General features: G+C 32.4%; 3 protein-coding genes and 1 long non-coding RNA gene across 4 annotated transcripts; 3 read left to right on the top strand and 1 right to left on the bottom strand.

Moving 5' to 3' along the window:
* The first annotated feature begins 3,530 nt into the window (after positions 1–3,530).
* On the top strand, positions 3,531–8,198 carry LOC132755665 (uncharacterized). Its single transcript, XR_009629239.1, has 3 exons — positions 3,531–4,217; positions 4,628–4,685; positions 5,616–8,198. It is a non-coding gene; the product is annotated as an uncharacterized LOC132755665 (long non-coding RNA).
* A 2,071-nt stretch (positions 8,199–10,269) lies between these two features.
* LOC132755664 (uncharacterized) lies at positions 10,270–23,276 on the bottom strand. The gene is made up of 3 exons (XM_060746560.1): positions 23,125–23,276; positions 11,783–11,923; positions 10,270–11,197 (listed from the first exon to the last, which is right to left on the bottom strand). The coding sequence occupies exons 1-3, from the start codon at positions 23,274–23,276 to the stop codon at positions 11,122–11,124; spliced, it is 369 nt and encodes a 122-aa protein (XP_060602543.1). The 3' UTR covers positions 10,270–11,121.
* LOC132755662 (uncharacterized) lies at positions 12,643–16,225 on the top strand. The gene is made up of 3 exons (XM_060746557.1): positions 12,643–12,927; positions 13,298–13,355; positions 14,301–16,225. Exons 1-3 carry the CDS (start codon positions 12,841–12,843, stop codon positions 14,486–14,488), a joined length of 333 nt encoding a protein of 110 aa, XP_060602540.1. The 5' UTR covers positions 12,643–12,840; the 3' UTR covers positions 14,489–16,225.
* Positions 17,489–19,827, top strand: LOC132755661 (uncharacterized). Its single transcript, XM_060746556.1, has 3 exons — positions 17,489–18,403; positions 18,949–19,006; positions 19,584–19,827. Exons 1-3 carry the CDS (start codon positions 17,807–17,809, stop codon positions 19,769–19,771), a joined length of 843 nt encoding a protein of 280 aa, XP_060602539.1. The 5' UTR covers positions 17,489–17,806; the 3' UTR covers positions 19,772–19,827.
* Positions 23,277–23,378: the final 102 nt, after the last annotated feature.

The raw sequence follows: 23,378 nt of genomic DNA, 5'->3' as shown, positions 1-23,378 counted from the left end.
TTTCTTGCTTGGAAGCCCTTTGATGCTTTGCATCAATTCTTTTCTTGTTTTGTTTGTAATGATCATAACCACATGCAATGTATTATTTATATGATAAGGTACAAATTGTGTTTGGGCCGGCGGCCATTTATGCACATGGCCATTAATGTTAATAAACTTGAATTGAATTGAAGAACGTCTTAACCAATAACTTCAAAACTTCAAAGCATTGCTTATTACATTTTTCCAAATTAATCATTGTAATTGTATAAAAGTACCTTTAATCAGACTAAGAATTCCACTTAAAACATTTTATTTACAATATAATACAGACTTTATTTCTTTATCACCTGTTGCATATGTTTTCAATTTGAAATATAAAAACAAAGATCAACAAAGAAAAACGACAATGGACGGATTACAAATGTTTTGGACCTTTGTAAAGCTTCTTAAAAAAGACCTTTGTAGAGTTTTTTTTTAAAATAGCATAGAAGATTGTCTTGCAAGAAAACAATCTGATTGTCGTCTCCATCACCTTAAAATAATTGCAATTTTAGAAAATTATGCAAGAAAATACCTACGGTTTGTTACTTTAAGTTACTTTATTATGGCTTATAAGCAAGGTTTATTAAAAAGAAAAAAATCTTTAGCGCCCATCTTAAAGAGCATTTTTATCCGCTTAACATATGCTTTTTCCATTTAGATTTATTTAGAAAACAGATATCTACGTCATTATTCCGGAACAAGGCATAAAATGTTGACCTTCAGTCGTGTGATGACGCCTTATCTTACATATTATGGCCACACTTTTCAAAATATCCTAAAACGCATTCATATTTCCATTTCAACATTGTCTGGCCATATTTATGGAGACAAAGGTTGTCATGATATTAAAACAATAACAATAATCCAAGCAGTTTTGTTGCTGCACAGATCTGTGTAATAGTTGGGCATTTATACATCAATAAACAGAAATAGTGTATACTTCATTAGGTCTATAGAAATAAGGGTATACCATCTATACAACATAAGAAAACAAAAACTTAAATAGACGTATAGTTCATTTTCATTGTATGTCCTCTCACAATGTTTATCGAACAACTGTCTTGTTTGTTAAGTTACTATTTGGCTAAACCTGGCCTTCATCATGTCAGGAATCGTCGTGCTTGAATGATTCTAGTACGGATGATAAGAATTGCTTTATAAGTTTTGCTACATAATGGATTTGTACATGTTCACAGGTTTTTGCTCCTTCGCCGGTGCAGGACACATTGACGCGAATATACAAACAAACAAACAAATTCATTGTTGTGTTGGTGTGCTGTGAATAAGATAAAAATAGTGTTTGCATCGCTTTCTAACACGGTGCGTTTGTAACGCTGGTCTTTATCAAAACGCTACTTGTAAAATTGCAACAACAAGGAACCGCTCATCACAAATAATTATGTACTCTTTCAGCTATTTCCGATGGTTGCATTTTTCCAGATATTCCTAACTGTCGCAGCTTGTTCTTCTCCATGTTTTGGTCACTGATATGAAATAAAATAGCAATGTAAATTGAAAGAGAATTCTTGTTTCTCTGAATCATAAAAAGAAAGCATACACGTATAACAGATGAGAAAGGTGTATATGTTTTATACCTATTTTTCTTGACAATCTAATGGAGTGTTTAAACATATTTACTAAAAATGAACATTTCATATATGCTTCACAAATTCAATTTGTAGGATAATTTTGGATAATAATTATAAAATGTTCTGGATATTTCAAATGGTTAAAATATGTCGGATGATGTTTTTTTCAAAAGTAAACATGTATCAGTTTAAAAACTGTTTTCCAATTTTGTCTTAAACTCTAATTATCATGACCTGGACAATATCTACCCCTGCAGAAAGTGTAGGCCAATGTAAGCCGGCACAGTTGTGGCGTTCGATAATGGCCTGCGCTATTCGCTACTCAGTCAGTCATAAAATGATACATGGTTTTGTCAAGTTTGAAAAATGGATAAATCAAGTTAAGAGATTTACAGGCAACTCCTCCCACGTTGCTACTATGACATCAAACATTATTGTTTAATAATGTTTTAATCTATCTTTCAGGTTTAAATCCCATAGTTAGCAGCTCTGTTATCTGATCTTTTGAATATAAACTGGGGATTAAAACAATACCTTCTCCGACTGTTTCCCGCGTTGATACTACATGTACTTGGAATCCAATCAACGCCCCTCCGGGCCATGAATGTTTTTAACCCGGCTTGACACTGCCTCTTCTCAATCTCTTCATACACGTAGGTCGGTGTTTTCGCATTTCTACGACGGCAAAAACAAGAGAACATGTTACCTACTATTTGCAAAACGATTCCTTCCGAACAAAACTTTAATCAAAATTAAACAGTGTGTCTTATTATTCTGGCAACTTCTTTTTCTAAACCAATGTCAAACACTAACTGTATAGGTTTCTATGTAGGGTTTCTTTTATATAATCTTTAATTAAAAAAGAACAACGCAAAGGAAAATAAAACAAAAAAATACAAATTTAGATATTTTTGGAAACTGTGAATGCTTACTTAATCAATAAAGTTTCTAAACGTTTACCCATTTACTACCTTGGCTTATTTTAAATAAAGGAAAACCTTTGAGTCGTTCTAAATATAATAAAACATGGTTATTTCGTCCTTTTTGACACATTTAACACTCTCATTTCATATATTATTTTCAATATGACAATATACTAGTACAAATGAGAACTAATTATAGCGCATTATTTCGTCCAAAAAAATGACCTATAATTCCGCGGAAGAAAACTCTATTTTCTATATCATTCCTCTTACCTCATAAATTATACATACTAGTAAAACTGTTAGTTTAAAGTTTAAATAAATCGGTATATTTATCAACATTTCAACTTTTGTAGGACTTCAAAAAGATAAGGTATTTTACCGTAGATCTTTATAAATAAATCGAGATTTACAATGTCAAATATTTATGCGTGCTATATAATTTGGCACTCTTTAAGACAAAAACCAAAGCAAGACAAATTAATCTGCGAGTATATCTGCAAAACTACACGTTTGTTACGTCAATTTTCATAACATCATGTATTTTTTTATATTGATTGATACATTATCAGCAGCAGCAGCAGCAGTAGTAGTAGTAGAGAGTAGTAGTAGTAGTAGTAGTAGTAGTAGAGAGTAGTAGTAGTAGAGAGTAGTAGTAGTAGTAGTAGTAGTAGTAGAGAGTAGTAGTAGTAGTAGTAGTAGTAGTAGTAGTAGTATAGTAGTAGCAGTAGTAGTAGTAGTAGTAGTAGTAGTAGTAGTATAGTAGTAGTAGTCATTATTATTGATGTTGTTGTTGTTGTTCTAATAACCAAAACAAAATAGAGACTCCTCATTGTTCTGAAATTGATACCCACCGCTTTACGTAAACTGGTCGATTATTTTTTAAATGTATTCAATCTTATCAGTTTTATTATGTTAGATCAGCATTTGGAAAAGCGACAGTGGCCTTGGCATAAAAAATAAATTGTTTGATGACGTATGCATTAAATTAGTAATTCTACGTATTTACGTATTACACATTAGGTGCACTTGATGCGATGTTACTATCATTCTTAAGCCGATTAATAAATAAGAAGAGCACACCAATTAGGTATACTGTCGGATTTTAAAATTCGGGGGAAAATATGAAAACAACATATGAGACCGTTTCCTCTCTGACAGTTCTTTGTGTTTTTGTTTTACCAAATGATGTGTGTGCAGAAAATGGTTTATTTGAAAACATTAACATGAAGTCAGCGAATAAGGACATTAAACCGAAACCTAATTACAGAAAAGAGACAATTGCACTCGATAATATTAACAACAAAAGGGATTATCGTTACAGAGAGGTAGAACTTGGCCGTACACGAATAAAACCGGCTTCATTTGGCAAACTCGATAACGCACAAAACAATAGAGACATTCTTGATAACATTCAAGACATAAATGCTGGAAAAGAATTAAAACTTCTTGAAGCGATCAATGATCGTGCTTATCCAATCAAGAATGATTATGAACAGTTACGTGATATCAAAGATCTGTCAGACACTAATACCATTACGGATGAAACGCTTTAACTACATCGTGGGATAAGGAGAATGATATCAAAGTTATTATGTACGTAGAAACTAGAAACGGTAGTCATGGCATGACAGGTGGTTCAGATGTTGAGGAACTTGTTTTTAATAACACAACATTACCGGTAAGAAAATATGTCCAACATATAATGAATGATTCAATTGTCATACAAAGTAATTCAAATGCACGAAAAAGTAAATCTAATGGACGGTTACAATTGAAATTAAATAAAGCGATGGTTTTTATAGCTTAGAATATGATTTTATCAAAGAGTGAACAAATTCTCATCATTTTGCAAGAAAAATGATACATGCATGTGCTTCTCTCGGTTGAACTGGGCTAGTATTTTTTTCAGGAAAGAGACCTTAGGAGTGGTTTCCGCTTTCGTCAAATTTGAGTGAGAATAAATGGTTAAATTTAAATAGTTTAGCTATGTAAAAATTAAATTGTTGTGTTTATTTTCCCAATCATACATGTATATTATTATCAATCGACGAAATTAAAATAGTTTACATTAAATTATATTACATTTAGCCGATGATATGTTGGGAGATGATCTGCTCAGATTGTGTTGCACAAGAGTCCGAAATTCGTAAGTAGTGTTCTTTCCTCACTATATTGTAATTTAATGCTGCGCAGAAAAAACCCGGGTTTCCATTTTATCCGTACATTATTTTGTTCCGTTAAATAGATATTGTTATATATTAGCTAAAACTATGGTTTTCCAATACCAACAACGGAGGAAGTAAATAAAATATTACATTAAATTAGAAACACGTCAAGCGGATGTTTTGTTTTGAATTTCCGCAAAAATATTGTCAATTATTTATTTTACACCATATACATGTATGTCTGCAAATTGATTGAATATTGTAAAAAGTATCTATGTATATGAGTTTTGTTTTGGCTTTTATTCACAATATTATAGTTTACTTTAATTAATATGTATACATTGCAAACTTTGTAAGACATTTATATTAAAGCAAACTTTTTTTCTAATCGTATTTGATAATAATTTCTCTCCATTAAATGCTTTTGTTTGGCAATACGCCTCACCAGCACTATAAATGTCACATGGCGACTTTCCATATGTTTACTGGCGTAGGAAGACCACAACTGTCCCTCCTATGATTATTTCAAATGTGATTCACAAGAGGAAAAAAATGGAAATAAGAACCATACTCTTTTTCTTGTGTTATCTTTTCATGTTGATGTTTAAACGGTGAGTCTGTCATGGACTCGAACTCGGGTCCCTCGGAATACCGTTTCGCGTATTCCGACTGGGATGATCAGCTACTCACACATTTAGTCTCCTAAATAGTGAATAGTTGTAAACCGTGAGAATTATTATTTTCATTATTATTATTTTCATAATATCGCATGGCCACACGAGAAAATGAAAAAAAACAGCCTACGTTTGGTACATGTGAAATTTATAACGTTGCAGTGTTCGTCACATATGATAAAAATGAAACACTTTATCACTAACAGGTGTATAAATGAAACATTTTTATTCATACAGGTTGTATAGTTCGCAGTTTCCTCACAGTCATGGTGCGCTTTGCTATTTTCGGCATTGTCATCCTCTTGTTGTTTGCATGTGTCTATATTTCAACCAAGAAAAAGAAATGTAAAAATGCAGGCATAAAACGCACGGGGAAAGAAGTTGTTGATATAGATGACAAAACAACCCTAATAGACCCAGCATAGACCTCAATTAAATCACACAGATTCACATTAAAGGGACTCCACTGAAAATAGACAAAAAATAAATTTAAAGACCAATAAGTAGTATGTTAATTTTAAGATTATTGGCTCACTCGAGTATATTTTATAATTATATTTTGCATACCTTTCTTTGTTAAGTGCCCTTGCTGATTTATGGGGAAAATAGCTTTGTATAGCCTTATAAACCTCAGTGGAGTTCCTTTCAGAATGGTGATACTTAAAGAATATACTTAGTTTAAGGTTAAATATTTTAAGGGTGTTTTGGTTTTGGCAAACGACTGAGATAAGGAAGACATTCGTCTTATTAAATGAAACGTGTAATGGAATTAGTGCAATAATGGAAAGTAAGAACAAAACAAATGAGTATCAGTGTCTTCTTTTATCACTATTTAAGGTGATGCATGAAACTGCTTAATAATATATTATACTGTTATTATTATTTTATTCTCTCAATTTGAACATGCGTACAGTATACAAACAGACACTCGTATAATAAAAAAATACAATCTATACAGTCAGATTTATATGAAACATTTATGTTTCTATATAAAACATGTATGTAAACACATAATTGCTGAGCACATAAATTGATTTATGTTATACTCCGGTTTTTTACAAATGTTCGAATGAAAAATCATGTTCTTTTTAACACGAAACTCATGGTGTTTTTTGTTTGTTTAAATACAAACAGTTTGATACATTTTTCAATATAGTGGAGTATTATCATTTTTGAAATCATGGACATTTTCAGGGCTAACAATTACGATATATAATGAGTTCATACGTGTGTGCATACGTGTGTGGATGAGTGCGAGTGTAAACATTACACATAAAACAGTTTGATAAAATTTAATGTTCATTGTTTATGTGAAAAAAAAATTATGTCTTGCTTGTTAATTGACATGCAGCCATCATTTAAAAGAGTTTAGAAGCTGTACTTAAACATGATACTTACATGTCTGTGTTATTATGCTCTATTATATAAATTATTAACATTTCATTGAAGACTAAAATGCATAATGAAATGAAAAGCAGATAAAAGTTAGATTTCTATTTCTTTGGAAATGACTTCATTTAAACTAAAACGACCGTGTTAAATAAACGAAAATACAGTTATCTTTCTTCACAGTTCAAAAAGGTAAGCTACATTAAGACCTATTGAAATTCCTACTTTTCTTTTATTACTAATTACATGTCACGTATACTTTAATACCAGAGTACATGTATATCATATTTCTAAAATTGTCAGTTTTACTCATGATTTATTTCAATCCGTAAATAAAGTAATTTAAAATGTGTGTTAATTGATTTAAGGTTCACATTTAAAAAAAACAAGTCGATATTTTTCATTTAACCAATATAGAGGTAGTCCTAAATATTTGATTTCTTTGTCTAAATTTAGTATTCTTGTTATTGTTATTATTATTATTCCAGATTAACTTCCTGGTTTAAATAACTGATGCAATTCTTAAATTCGAAAACGCTGAAGATTTACCTATTTTAACCACCCTTAGTTGTATATAAGAACTGAATTTTGTCCTTCCTATACATTTAGTTTTTAAGCGTTAATACGACTTAAGGCGGTGCTGGGGATCATGAAAGATGTAATGAATTCTATTTTCATTCAAACCGAGTCAGTAATTCCCACATAAACAATATATGTGCTCGGTGCTCTCGGGGACACGCCCCTAAACAGAATGACGGAGTGAGAAATCCACACTTTACGCAATTCACTATTCGATCATGTTGAATTCTTTAAGATATCCAATTCTTTAGGTCTTTCAATAAATATAAAACCTTAGGATTTGCTTATCGTTACCTAATCACATTTATTTTTAACATTTCAATGATAATTTACTTTTTTAATTTTCACGTCATTGGCAATGTGATCTTCTTTTGGCGTTAAGGGTTGTTTTCTCATGCAGGCGTTCCAATTGTAGTATACCAACAATTTATAGTGTGTTGATACCTGGACTATTTGTAATTAATGTTCCACTTACACAGCAGTCTGATAAGGCTATACAGCACGGATCGAACAGCTTGAGACCTGAGACACCTGCAGCACAAAACATCTATGTTTTCTTACTGGCCAACATGTTAGCCAGACTGCAAGTCAATAGAACACGCGAAAGAATAATCTGCTAACTGTGCCCTACACGGACGGATAGACCCTCATTAAACATTAACGACAAACACACAAAATTTCCCACCAGTTATAAAGAACAGCGCATCGGGTATTTTTTTATTTCATTCGGGCTATATTCTCCCTTAAATAACGGCACCCGCCACATCTTATGTAACTAATACTAATCGTAGTATAAATTTGCTTTATGTTTGTCATCTTCACATGTTACATATATATAATAAATATCGACTTAATTTTGTGTTAATAAATAGATAGATAGAACTGATTTTAGTCCGATTGTGTAGGGCGCTTTAAACAAATAAAGACACTGTCGACTCATGCAGGTTCTTTCAAATAGACTATTTGAAAGACCCTGTATAAACAAACCAATACAAAGCAATGTAAGTAAAGTTTCTTCCTCAAGGAAACAAGAACTTGCACCTGATAGGAATGCAACGATCCTCGGCCATTTAACTTGTCATTTAAAGGAGGTTAACTACACCTTTATCCGTTTTGTTAACAAAACATAATAGGAAATATGAATTAATAAAAAACAGCGAAACATTCTTATAACAAATAATGAAAAAAAAATGGAACAATCGTATTCTTTTCCATATAATCCAAGCAGTTTTGTTGCTGCAAAGATCTGTGTAATAGTTGGGCATTTATACAGAAAGGAACAGAAAAAGTGTATACTTCATTTGGTCTATAGAAATAAGGGTAGGTCATCTTTGCAACATAAACAAACAAAAACTTAAATAGCCGTATAGTTCATTTTCGTGGTTTTTCCTCTAACAAAGTTTATCGAACAACTGTCTTGCTACTGAGTTACTATTTTGCCAAACCTTGCCCTCAAGTCAAGTTACGTCGTCTTTGTGTAATTCTTGCACGGAAGATAAGAGTTGCTATATCAGTTTTTCTACGGAATAGCTTTGTACATGTTCACAGGTTTTTGCTCCTTTGCCGGTGCAGGACACATTGACGCGAAAATACAAACAAACAAATAAGTACATTGTTGTGTAGCTGTGCTGTGAACGAGATAAAAATAGTGGTAGCATCGCCTTCTAACACGGTGCGTATGTAGCGCTAAGGGTTGTTTTCTCGTGCCGGCTTTCATATTTTAGTATACAAACCATTTATAGTGTGTTAATACCTTAACTGTGTGTAATTAATGTTCAAACAACACCAGGCACTAACACAGCAGTCTAATAATGCTATACAGCACGGATCGAACAGCTTGAGACCTGAGACACCTGCAGCACAATAACATCAATGTTTTCTTAATGGCCAACATGTTCGCCAGACTGCAAGCCAATAGAACACGCGAAAGAGAAATCTGCTTACTGTGCCCTACACGGGCGGATGGAACCTCATTAAACATTAACTACAAACACACACAATTTCCCACCAGTTATAAAGAACAGTGCCTCGGGTATTTTTTTATTTCATTCGGGCTATATTCTACCTTACATAACGGCACCCGCCACATCTTATGTAACTAATACTAATCGTAGTATAAATTTGCTTTTATGTTTGACATCTTCACATGTTACATATATATATATAATAAATATCGACTTAATTTTGTGTTAATGAATAGATAGATAGAACTGATTTTAGTCCAATTGTATAGAGCGCTTTAAACAAATAGAGGCACTGTCGACTCATGCAGGGTCTTTCAAGTAGACTATTTGAAAGACCCTGTAGGAACAAACCAATACAAAGTAATGTGTGTAAAGTTTCTTCCTCAAGGAAACAAGGACTTGCACCTGATAGGAATGCAACGATCCTCGGCCATTTAACTTGTCAATTAAAGGAGGTTTACCACCCCTTTATCCGTTTTGTAAACAAAACATAATAGGAAATATGAATAAATAAAAAACAGCGAAACATTCTTATAACAAATAATGAAAAAATGGAACAATCGTATTCTTTTTCATATATTATTTTATTTGTAATAATTAACTGATTGATAGTTAGCTCTTTTATAATTGTATATACGCGGTATTCAGAAGCAACGCTATTTTAGAAATAAGAAATACTGCATTTCTATCGATTGAATACTTGATATTTCATCAATCTTGACAATTATGGTATGAAAATCAACGGAGAAAAATCAAAAGATTGTAATTACAGACACAGTTTGATTGGGTGTGATCACAAGTTTGTAATGATCATAACCACATGCAATATTAATATGATATTGTACAAATTGTGTTTGGGCCGGCGAATAGCAATCTATGATTATAAACTTGAATTGAATTGAAGTACTGTATGATATATCTAATTGTAGTGTCAATCACCTTGCAATTATTTCAACTTATGCAAGAAACACCTACGGTTTGTAACTTGAAAATGGCTTATAAGCAGGGTTTATTGAAAATAGAAAAAGCTTTAGGATCCGTCAGTAGGAACATTTGTTGTTCGCTAAACATATGCATGTTCTATTTAAATTTATTCCGAAACTAGGCATAAAAAAGGTTGAACGCAAGGCGTCTAATGATGCCATATCTTACATTTTATGGTCCTCTTATCCAAAAAGAATACACCTTATTTACATTCCATTTATTTCAATGTTGTCTGGTCATTTATGGAGACAAAGGTTGTCATGATATTGAAACAATAACAATAATCCAAGCAGTTTTGTTGCTGCACAGATCTGTGAAATAGTTGGGCATTTAAACAGAAAGAAACAGAATTAGTGTATACTTCTTTTGGTCTATAGAAATAAGGGTAGGCCCTCTTTACAACATAAACAAACAATAACTTAAATAGCCGTATAGTTTATTTTCGTGGTATTTCCTCTAACAAAGTTTATAGAACAACTGTCTTGTTACTAAGTTACTATTAGGCTTGCCCTCAAGTCAAGTTACGTCTTCTTTGTGTAATTCTTGCACGGCAGATAAGAGTTGCTATATCAGTTTTGCTACGGAATAGCTTTGTACATGTTCACAGGTTTTTGCTCCTTCACCGGTGCAGGACACATTGACGCGATGCAAACAAACAAATAAGTGCATCGTTGTGTTGTTGGGCTGTGAACAAGATAGAAATAGTGGTTGCTTCGCCTTCTAACATGGTTTGAATGTAGCGCTGGCCTTGAAGATCTTGATATAAACGCTACTTGTGAAATTGCAGTCAACAAGGAACCGCTCATCACAAATAATTATGTATTCTTTCAGCTATTTCCGATGGTTGCATTTTTCTCAGATATTCCTAACTGTCGCAGCTTGTTCTTCTCCATGTTTTGGTCACTGATATGAAATAAAATAGCAATGTAAAATGAAAGAGAATTCTTGTTTCTCTGAATCATAAAAAGAAAGGATTTATATACACGTATAAAAGATGAGAAAGGTGTACATGCTTTATACCTATTTTTTCTTGACAATTTAACAGAGTGTTTAAACATATTTACCAAAATGAAAATTTCATATATGCTTCACAAATTTAATTTGTAGGATAATTTTGGATAATAATTATAAAAAAAACTTTTTTCAATTTTGTCTTAAACTCTAATTCTTATGACCTGGACAATATCTACTCCTGAATAAAGTGTAGGCAAATGTAAGCCGGCACAGTTGTGGCGTTCGATCATGGCCTGCGCTATTCGCTACTCAGACAGTCATAAAATGGTTTTGTCAAGTTTGAAAAATGGATAAATCAAGTTAAGAGATTTACAGTAGTGAATTTTAAGGCTACTCCTCCCACGTTGCTAATATGACATCGAACATTATTGTTTAATATTCTTATTTTTATTATTCTTCTAACCCGTTTAAATCTCATAGTTATCAGCTCTATTATCTGATCTTTTAAATATAAACTGGGGATTAAAACAATACCTTCTCCGACTGTTTCCCGCGTTGATACTACATGTACTAGAAATCCAATCAACGCCCCTCCGAGCCATGAATGTTTTTAACCCGGCTTGTCTCTGCCTCTTCTCAATCTCTTCATACACGTAGCTCGGTATTTTCGCTTTTCTACGACGGCAAAAACAAGATAACATTTTAACTACTATTTGCAAAACGACTCCTTTCGAACAAAACTTTAATCAAAATTAAACAGTGTGTCTTATTATTCTGGCAACTTCTTTTTCTAAACCAATGTCAAACACTAACTGTATAGGTTTCTATGTAGGGTTTCTTTTATATAATATTTAATTAAAAAGAACAACGCAAAAATTACTAAATAATAAAGATAATCTATTTTCTAATTATACACTTACCTAAACGAATATACTTTTAATTATTACAAATTCATTTAAATTTAAAAATCATGATATTTATCAAATTTCACTTTGTATGGACATGCATCAAAAGATTACGAATTTACGATGATTATTTATAATTCATTTACGTATTTATAATGTTGACACTTATGCGATGCTACTATATTTGGCATTTTCAGATAGGCAAACCAATTAGTATAGACAATATTTTAAAGTCAGTGACAATATCATTCAAAACTACAAACAGTATTTGATAAGACCGTATTTTCTGACAGTCATTTGTTTTGTTTACAATTATGGTGTTGCAAAAATGGTTTATTTGAAAACATTAACATGAGTAGCATAAGGACATAAACAACTATTAATAAAAAAGACATTACTGATGTATTACAAAAGGGTCATCGTTCTATAGAACTTGCGTAACGAATTAAATAACGGCTCATTTACAAACTCATAACGCATCAAAATGGAGACATTCTTGATAACATTCAAGACATAAATGCTGGAAAAGAATTAAAAATTCTTGAAGCGATCAATGATCGTGCTTATCCAATCAAGAATGATTATGACCAGTATCGTGATGTTAAAGATACGTCAGACGCTGATGGAATTACGGATGAAAACGCTTTGACTAAATCATGGGATAAAGCAAATGAAATCAAAGTAATAATGTACGTAGAAACTACACAAGGGGATCCTGGCATGACAGGTGGCTCGAATGTTGACGAACTTGGTGTTAATAACAAAACATTACCGGTAAGTAAACAACCCAACATAAGATTCAATTATGATACCAAATGATTCAAATGCACGACAAAATAATTAAAATGCAAGATTAGAAAGCGATAATTTTTTGTAGGTAGAATATTATTACATCAAAGAATCTATGAAATGTTGGTTAACATATTCTCATCATGACGATGAATGAATTTGCATCTCTCGTGTTTGTTTTTTTTTCAGGAAAGAGACCTTTGGAGTGGTTTCTGCTTTCTTCAAATTTGAGTTAGAATAAATAATTCAATTATTTAAATAGTTGAGATATGTTCAAAGTTAAATTGGTTTTGTTTATTTTTAAATCATACGTGTTTATCAAACATTAAAATACATTAAATCATATTACATCTAGCCGATGATATGTTGGGAGATCAATTGCTCTGATTGTGTTGCACAAGAGTCCGAAATCCGTAAGTAGTGTTCTTTATTTATTTAGTGCTGCGCAGAACAGCCGGGTTTCCAATTTGTTCCGTTAAATATAGATATTGTTACCGTCATACGCCGACTTGTTAACTTGTAGAAATGAAGTAATATATATATGAAAAGTTATGGTTTTCCAATACATTGATTTAAACAACAACGTAGAAAGTAAATAAGATATTACATTAAATCAGAAACACGTCAAACGGATGTTTTCTTTTAAATTTCCGCACAAATATTGACAGTTATTTATCTAACACAACATATGTCTGCAAATTGATTTGATATTGCAAAATGCATCTGTGTAAATGAGATTTGTTTTGGCTTTAACTCACAATATTATAGTTGTTTTAATAATATATATATTCCAAACTTTTTGATATATCTATATCAATGCAGGAAATTTGCTGATTGTCTTTGATAATAATCCTTCTCCATCAAATGTTTTTGTTTGGCATTACGTCGCACCAACACTGTAAAGGTCATATGGCGACTTTCAATAATTTTGCTGGTTTAGGAAGACCTCAAGTGCCCCTCCGAGCATTATTTCAAAATTGATCAACAAGAAAACAATGATGAAAATAAGAATCATTCACTTTTTCTTGCGTTATCTTTTCATGTTGATGTTCACAGTGTGAGTTTGTCAGGAACTCGAACTCAGGTCCATCGGAATACCGTTTCTCGTCTTCTAAATGACCTGATTGGCCGATTACACATTTTTTCTCCTAAATAGCGAATAGTTGTAAAATGTGTTAATTATTATTATTATCATCATTATTATCATCATTAAACTATTATCGCATGACCACTAGAAAATGAAAAACTACCTGCATTTGCTATCAAAGCATGTGAAATTTATAACATTTCAATGTTCGTCACAGATGATAATAGTCTGACATTGTGCCAGGTGTAACAATGTTTTTGTATTCATACAGGTTGCTTTGTTCGCAGTTCCCTTACAGTCATAGTACGCGTTGTTATCTTCGGAACTGTCATCCTCTTGTTGTTTTCATGCGTCTATATTTCAACAACCAAAAAGAAATGCAAAAGTGTAGCCATAAAAGACACAGAGCATGACGTTGTTTATACAGATGATAAAACAACATTGATAAATCCAGTGTAGACGGAGATCAAATCAAAATGGTTTACATTAAATTGGCTTTTATGAGATGAGGTAACAAAGCTAAATGTTTTGTTTTGGTGCAGATCTAGACCAATAAGATGTAACATTTTAGATTGTTCGCTCAGTTGAATTTTTAAATTTATTTCTAAGTATTTTATGAGATAAGTATACGAAAATTAGCCCAACAGGTTGGTTATCTATTGTGTCCGGTACTGCACCATGAAGCTATAACAGTAAAAGTTGTTAGTACATGGGATGACCATGGGAAACCCCACATTTGCAGTGTCCCGGATAACATTTATTAGGGCAGGAACAATGAATATATAGATATCCTTGTCGGATGATCTTCTTTTATCACTATTTAAGGTGATGCAACTTACAGCTTATATTATACAGTTTATAATTATTTTATTTTCTCAATTTGTATATGCGTACAAAATAAAGACAGACATGTCGTCCAATGATGAAAAAAAATTCTAAACAGATTTATATGAAACATTTACTTTGGTATATAAATCATGTATGTATTATATTATACATATGTATTATAGTATACATAGTGTATGTATATATATAATTGCTTAGCACATTTATTGATACATGTTACACTTCAGTTCTCACAAAAGTTCGCATCAAAGTTCTCTGTGATTTTGGTTTTGTTACAAAGTTTAGGAAGTTCTATAAATAAAGATATATCACATTGTTCGTATATTTGATACAAAATTAGTAAGTCATACCATCAAAATGACAAGTCAGACACACCGTCGTTAATAGCATGGATCTTTCCATCTGAATAACCGCAATATTGCCAAACGACGCACTTTAAATTTTAAAAATTCACGACGTGTTTCTTTTTCACGACATAAGATCTAAATGAAACGCAGTTTAGCTAGAATTATTTTTTTTTTTTTGGGGGGGGGGGGGGGAATTTCTTTATTTCAACTAATACGACCATGTTAAGTAAACGAAAATACATTTATCTTCACAGTTCAAAAAGGTAAGCTACATTAAAACCTATTGAAATTCCTACTTTTCTTTAATCACTAATAACATGTCACGTATACCTTTATACCAGAGTATATCATATTTCTAAAATTGTCAGTTTTACTCATGATTTATTTCAATCCGTAAATAAAGTACTTCTAAATGTGTGTTAATTGATTTAAGATTCATTATTTTAAAATAGAACCAGGTCGATATTTTGTCATTTAACCAATATACAGACTGTCCTAAATAATTGACTTCTTTGTCTAAATTTAGTATACACGTTATTGTTATTATTATTATTCCAGATTTACTTCCTGGTTTAAATAACTGGTTCAATTACGCTGAAATTTTACCTATTTAATTTTATTTGTTTGTTTGTTTGTTTGGTTGTTTGTTTGTTTGTTTCATGTTACGCCTTTTTCCAACAGTATTTCAGTCATATAGACGGGTAGTTTCATAACCATATCGTTCCACCTATTTAATCGATCCGTAGTTGTATATAAGAATTGACATTTTGAATTCTTTACGATATTCAATTCTTTAGCTCTTGAAATAAATATAAAACTTTTGAAATTTGCTGTTCGTTATCCAATCATATTTAGTTTTAACATTTCAAGGGTAATTCACTTTTTTTTTAATTTTCACGTCATTGGCAATGTGAACGTCTTTTGTTGTTTTCACGTGCCGGCTTTCAAATTTTAGTATACCAACTATTTATAGTGTGTTGATACCTTGACTGTGTGTAATTAATGTTCAAACTACACTAGACACTAACACAGCAGTCTGATAATGCTATACAACACGGATCGAACAGCTTGAGACCTGAGACACCTGCAGCACAATAACATCAATGTGTTTTTTTACTGGCCAGTATAGGCTGCAAACCAATAGAACCTGCGAAAAGAAATCTGCTTTGTGTGCCCTTTATGGACACTCATTAAAAGTAGAGTATACACATTCATTTTCTGTCCAGTTATATAAAACAGCACCTCGGGTCATATTTATATATAGTTTGGGCTTTATTCACCCTTATATCACGGCACGCGCCAACATCTTATGCAACTAAAAGTATACATTTGCTTTTATGTTTGTCATGTTCACATGTTACATATAATAAATATCAACTTAAGTTTTTGTTTATAAATATAGAACTGATTTTAATCCAATTGTCCTATCTTTGAGCAAATAAAGACACTGTCGACTTCTTTCTTGGAACCATGCAGCGTCTTTCAAATAGAATATTTGAAAGACCCTGTTGGAACAAACCAATACAAAGCAATGTGTGTAAAGTTTCTTTCTCAAGGAAGGAACAGCTCTCTCCTGATGGGGTGTGAACTCATTCCTCAGCTATTTAACTTGTAATTTACAGGAGGTAAACCCTCCCTTTATCCGTTTTGTTAACAAAACATAATGGAAAATATAAAAATAACATAGAGCGAAACATTCTAATAACAAATAATGAAAATATTAAACAGTCGTATTTATTTCATTATTTGGATGATAGTAAGCTCTTTTATAATCGCATTTTTATACCATTCATTCAGAAGCAAGAAGGAATACGGCATCTATATTGATTGAATACTTGTTTGTCCACCAATCATGACAATTCTAACTGGTATGTGCAGATGCCTTGCAATCAAATCAAAGGATTGTAATTACATACAAGGTTAGATTGGGCGTGTTCACGAGAGAATATAAAAAAAAAGTTGTCATCTCTCACGGCATAGGCAGTGTCATTCAACACTAATGCATTACATTCAATTATCCCGAAGTACCGGGCAAAAATGATACTGAGTTAATACGGTTTAAAAGAAACATTTCTAGCCACCACAGGGTCTGGTCGACTAACATAATGTAACACTTGTACATAGTCTATTATGAACTTGTGATAATCAAAACCAAAAGTGGAACCTATATAACTTATAAATAAACCTTACAATACAATATGACACATACATTAGGTAAGCATTTAAAAATAGTTGAATAGAACACCTTTGTCATTCTATTTGTTTACACTTAAATAAGAATCGGTGCCAAAACATACCTGGGTTTCGCCCGCTTATATCAAATATATACATGTACATGTATATACAAACAAATGTAAAATTAGAATAATTATATCCTATTGATTTGCACACAGCCTATATAATCTATGTATCTTAAAAATATCTTCTTGTGCATACACTTACCGTAGCTTATCAGGTGAGGGAATCACGTATAATTTATTACATTATAACGTTTAATCGTAAAAAATGTTAAAACACTAGCTTACATGGAAGAATGTGAGAACATCAAAACGAAAATCAAAATATATTGATAATTATATAAGTCATGGGAATTACTGGTAGAGCATTATATTTGTTGCTGGTTATATTTGGCGTTTGTGTGCAGGACAATTGTCCGCATGCTATATATGGTAAAGTTGAAGAGGTTGGCAAAGAATCAGTGAAAGGGGTTACTGAAACGAAAGTCATAATAGGAAATAACAACTTGGAAACTGCCGCACATACTGATGTCAGCAGCAATAAAGATTCTATTGGTAAAGAAAATGACATCGAAAGAAACCCAAGAACATCGACTTCCTTTACTGAATTTATAGACGGATATAACAACAGAGGTGGGGTTGGAAGTGATTTAGTCCCGAAAATTGGAAAAGATATAAAAAGAGATGAAAGTGAGATACGGGTTCAAATTCATTATAGTGCCAAAACATTTAAAGACGGCTTTGATGAATTAGGTACCGATAAAAATGAATTAGAAGAGAAGAATAAAGAGGGTGAATATGCCCCTATTCCGACAACGCACGCCGATGCAGGTTTTAATGGAGTAATAATCCGCATAAATCCAGTGAAGGATTGCGACAAAAACACCGATACCGTTAAAGAGGGAAATCTAACTGAAGCAGATTCTGAAAATACAACATTACCGGTAAGACAATGTTTCCTTCTGGTGATTTTATAAAGATCTGTCAAATTCGAAAACAATAAAAAATATTCCTCTTGAATGATTGGCGGTTTTTTTTTTATTTAACACATAAAAATGTAAATGCAGCAAAATCGGCTGGGGGTATTTTACCGAGTTTTCAAATACAGACATGAGTAGCCCATATTCTTTTTGTAGCAATTGTAAGAAAGGAAATCACTAACACTCAATGCAACAAATTAGCTTAATTACTTCCCCTCATAAACAATATTTAAAGAACATGCCTTCAATATTATTTAAACCCTCCGCGTTAAATCTATAAACAAGTTATTCTTAATCAGCTAGCTTTACCACTTTACTATTTTCTATGTTAAATAGAATCCTTTTTATAACAAATGTACCTAGTACAAATGTACATAGTAAGACAGCATAAGCAATAAATGTAACAAGCTTTATTTGACAGTTACGAATGTAATAAAATAAATATATACTTTCTATTTACCATTAAAAAATAATATTTTTTGAAAATGTAAATTTGATTGTGATTTTAGCCTCTGATCTGCTGGAAAAGGAACTGTCCGGACTGTGCTCCACAAGAAAGCGGATTCCGTAAGCACTACATATATATTATCTTTTACTGCATTGGATTCCCGTTATTTTGTTAAAATAAAAACACGCAATATACAGGTATTGGATTTTTCAGTACATGGTGAAGGAAAACCGTAATGATTATGTCAGAGAAATTACTTCATTTCATTTTCCGAAAAGCATTTTATTTTTTGTATTCTATTTTATAGTCACGAAAGTTACTTATTGGCCAACATAAGGACGTAAAATACCATTTCGTTTACATTTTACAATAATATTCAAGGACAACTAATTTCTCATTCAGCGGAACATTCGTCAGGTGATAAGCATCTATCATGCTCTTAAACCAATAATGAAAGGTTATAACTAATGTTTGCCCTTTCTAAAAATCGTTTCTGAGACATAGTGTGCCTTTAAAATCAAAGCATTATTAAACTAAGATTTTATTTTAATAAGATAGTGTTTTTAACAAAAATCTTTGAAATACATGTATATATAGCAAATTAATTTGTATTGTATCTATATGAAAACTTTGAAATTCAGTCTCTGATTATAACAATATGCTAAGATCAAAACAATCTATTTCTCTTCCATCCAGGTTGTTTTATAGGCAGATTCCTAACTGTGGTTGTGCGTTTAGGAATTTCTTTTGTCATAATTCTTCTGCTAGTCGCAGGCGTTGCTGCTTTTCAGCACAAAGCAAAAGACAAACATTCAAAGAGCAATATTGGAGATTACGAAAACAAGACGCTGATTACACACACGTCCAAAACACTGCATGTTTGAGTTTGATTCGAGTGTGATGGTAAAAAATTGGTTTCTCTCAGGACCGTCTCCACGCTAAATATCTTAAATGGACGTGTGCATCTTTCAATTTGGACAAAACCATGTATCATTTTTGTCAACAAGTACAAAGCAGGAGACCATGATCAAGTTTTATTTACCTTTTCTCTGTGTGCATACATACAAACACAACAGAAACCGGGCGGCATGAATGTGCTAGTTGACCGATCGTACAGTATGCGCCAGTATTATGAACTGTCATATATAAAAAAAAAATTGTTGATAAACAGCGACGAATTCCAATATAACTAAAAATTTAGCAATTTTTATCAATAGCTATTGCCGGATTCATAAAAAAACCCTATTAACTTGTTTTATAAATAAAAATACGGAAATATACATTTAACAGCATGGTTGTGGAAAATGTCGAACTTTAATCTTGTTTTCTACGTATCAACATCTTTCCGGTCATGTCGTAATTATAACCTGTATATGCGTTACTCTTACTATTACTTGTTGTTGTTATTTCATCAAGTGCCATGTTTGAGAAGGTTTATTGCGAGATTCACTAATAGGTGGATCCCATGTGGAGGGGTTAAGCGGATCATGACCCCACTACCTGAAGTTTGGCTAAAATGTAATTAATACCAAGGTCTGGGTATTAATTTAACTTGCGCTTTTTTACATTGAAAATCAAGCAAAAATTTGACTTAAAACGCACCCACACAGAAAAGTAGTACAATGATAATCCCTTCTAAAATAGGCATTGCTCCTTGTCTAAAGCATGTGAGCCCTTCTGGTAAAAATCTTGGATCCGCACCTGTTTTCATCTTATAAGTTAACTGCATCACACGCCTTGTCATCCCTTACATTATAAACGTTTAGGTCCCATTTATTTCTTGTATTTCATATTTCTTGTATTTGTGTAACAAGTATCACGGTGGATTACAATGTAAAATTCAATTTGAAGTTATAAATGTTCATTATTTTCACTTTTTTATCTGTTGAATTTATTAAAAATATTTTTAAAGTAAAATGTTCTCTTATTTATCATTGACTTATTTCAAGTAATTTGTATTTCATAATTATGTACTTGTTGTCACCAAAAGCTGTTTAGTTTACAAAAAATAATTACCTAAAATACTATCTTCTGCATGTACAGTAATATAGTATCATTACAAACCGTTTTTCTTGTAATATCTAACAAGTAATTGGTGATATGTTCATAAATACTTGAATGGCCACTTGGTCCCCTCGGCAAAATGAGTTCGATCCGAAGCATAACGGTTAAAAATTGGTTTCAGTGTCGATTTTTATCAGCAATTCTTGTCTTCGCATGTACAATGGTATTTCAGTAAATAATGGTAAAACGAGGACAGGATATATTCAACACAGCTGTGTCGTTTTAGGGACCCGTTTGTGCCCGAAAGAGCACCCAGGTCTTCCTCCACCAGTAAAGCTGGAACGTCGCCAAATGACCTATACTGTGTCGGTTCGACGTAAAACCAAATCAAAGTTTTTTTGGGGCCCCAGCAGATCGCCAGTGTCACGTGGCATATGCCCCGTGTTTGTACTTACTCATTGAAGGCGGGTAGAATATCTAGAATTGCCTGGAACTCAGTTACGAATATTTATATCCTATTAAGTAGCTTCAAGTATATTGTTGTTGACATACAATTTAATTCAGTTCACAATTTATTGCAAATTTCATTTAATATTTTCGATGGAAAACAGGTCACTGCAGTTTTGGGTATTAATTAAGCAAGGTCAGGTATGAAGCAGATTTTTTTCTATACCCAGCGGATGTTTTTTTTTATTCTAATCGTCATAACCGGCCAATGGTCAGTATTAAAGAAATTTGTGGCCACTGAGCACACATAATGTAGGTAAACAAGAGCACGCTAGGCGGAGCATTACATGCCCGAAAGTGTTTTTTTATGTTGATATCTCTTATAATTTTAGTGTAATGTCCCAGACAAAGTTCAGTGTCAAAATGAACAAAGGGCAAAAACTTCAAAAGTAGGCAAGACAGAGTTATGATTCTTTAACAATGCACTTCTACTCAATGAGATCTATCTACCTACATAGTTTCAAGTTGATATCTCTTATACTTTTAGAGTTATGTCCCGGACTAAGTGTAAAAAAACAACAAAGGGCAATAATTCAAAAATAAGGCATGGCAGAGTTACGGTTCTTGTGCACTGCACACCTACTCAATGAGATCTATCTGCCTATAAAGTTTCATGTTGATACCTCTTATAGTTTAAGAGTCATGTCCCGGACAAAGTTCAACGTGTAAAAAAAAATCACAGGGCAATAACTCCAAAATTAGGCAAGGCAGAGTTACGATCTACCTTGATCCCTCTTGTTGTTTCAAAGTTATGTCCCGGACAAGAAAAGCGGACGAACAGACAGATGAACAAAGCAGAGACTATATGCATCAAAAATGCTACGACGGATGGGCTGAAAGACGCCAGGGGTATAAAATAATATAAGGAAATATTTTAGGGCATATAGTTAATGTCACGATATAAGTGATCATTCTATGACGTTTGACAGTTATGAAACTGTCAACAATATTAAGGTAATTTGATATTGACCTTGTAACCCCCAATATAGATCTTTTATTCAATATAGGCAATCATCCTATGAAGTTTGAACACTGTTAGCCAAATGGTACTCAAGGTATGTTCCAGAAACCACAATTTTCAGTGTAAAGGTCATTGTGACCCTGACTTTTGACCCTAAAATAACTAGGGGTCATTTATTGGATTTGGCTGTTCATTCTATAAAATTTTACAGTTGTAGGTTGATTAATACTCGTTATTGAGCAGAAACTGTTTTCAGTTTCAAGGTAATAGTGACCTTAACCTTGTTACCCAAAAATCAATAGGGGTCTTCTACCCAATATGGATAATCATCAAATAAAGTTTGAATAGTGTTGTCCAAATGGAACTTAAGTTATGCTCCAGAAACCGTTTTCAGTTTTAAGGTTATAGTGAGCTTGACCTTAGACCGCAAAATCAGAAGGGGTCTTCTACAGAATATGGACAATCATACTATGAAGTTTGAATATTGTTGGCCAAATGGAACTTAAGTTATGCTCCAGAAACCAAATTGCTAATGGGCGGACGCCAGGATGTATAACACAATATGCCCGAAATTCTCTCGGGCATATAAAAAAGGTTCAATTAATGCTGCTTATCACACAATTCGTATGTTTGACGGGACAGAAAATAACCTGGCATTTATTAATTACCTGTTAAACAATCGACAAGTAATTTTTTCTTTTACTAGGAAAACAAAATTATTGTACTTTTTCAGCAAGGACTATAAATGAAAAATCTTTGAATTACCTTATATTGCAGGACATGTCGACTTTTGGTAGTAAAAAATACTTCCTCAAATGATCATTAAGTATTCCAATTTTATGGTTTTTGACATTTGGACCAGTGGTGTTCCCTAAAAAAATGCCATTAGATCCATTCAGAAGAGAGGTTGAAAGCATTTTATTTGTCAAACTGCCTTCTAACACCAATAACCCTTCAGCATTCCAACTTATAAAACCTTCTACATTCCTTTAGCAATAATTTCTTAGCTTTAAAGAAAT

The sequence above is a fragment of the Ruditapes philippinarum genome, unplaced genomic scaffold (genome assembly GCF_026571515.1).
Source record: "Ruditapes philippinarum isolate M1 unplaced genomic scaffold, ASM2657151v2 ctg340_1_1_1_1, whole genome shotgun sequence".
In the NCBI taxonomy this organism is placed as follows: domain Eukaryota; kingdom Metazoa; phylum Mollusca; class Bivalvia; order Venerida; family Veneridae; genus Ruditapes; species Ruditapes philippinarum.
Note: the sequence above shows the minus strand (reverse complement) of the source record. Positions and strands in the feature narration are given on the sequence as shown.

What these genes read in the sequence shown, in the direction of transcription:
- LOC132755662 (XM_060746557.1), top strand. Translation starts at nt 12,841, where the DNA reads ATGTACGTAGAAACTACACAAGGGGATCCTGGCATGACAGGTGGCTCG. An exon ending in TTAATAACAAAACATTACCG is followed by an intron (nt 12,928 to 13,297) that starts GTAAGTAAACAA and finishes TATTACATCTAG; the next exon opens with CCGATGATATGTTGGGAGAT. An exon ending in TGCACAAGAGTCCGAAATCC is followed by an intron (nt 13,356 to 14,300) that starts GTAAGTAGTGTT and finishes GTATTCATACAG; the next exon opens with GTTGCTTTGTTCGCAGTTCC.
- LOC132755661 (XM_060746556.1), top strand. Translation starts at nt 17,807, where the DNA reads ATGGGAATTACTGGTAGAGCATTATATTTGTTGCTGGTTATATTTGGC. An exon ending in CTGAAAATACAACATTACCG is followed by an intron (nt 18,404 to 18,948) that starts GTAAGACAATGT and finishes TTGTGATTTTAG; the next exon opens with CCTCTGATCTGCTGGAAAAG. An exon ending in TCCACAAGAAAGCGGATTCC is followed by an intron (nt 19,007 to 19,583) that starts GTAAGCACTACA and finishes TCTTCCATCCAG; the next exon opens with GTTGTTTTATAGGCAGATTC.
- LOC132755664 (XM_060746560.1), bottom strand. Translation starts at nt 23,276, where the DNA reads ATGCTTTCAACCTCTCTTCTGAATGGATCTAATGGCATTTTTTTAGGG. An exon ending in GACATGTCCTGCAATATAAG is followed by an intron (nt 11,924 to 23,124) that starts GTAATTCAAAGA and finishes TTGCCGTCGTAG; the next exon opens with AAAAGCGAAAATACCGAGCT. An exon ending in GCGGGAAACAGTCGGAGAAG is followed by an intron (nt 11,198 to 11,782) that starts GTATTGTTTTAA and finishes ATTTCATATCAG; the next exon opens with TGACCAAAACATGGAGAAGA.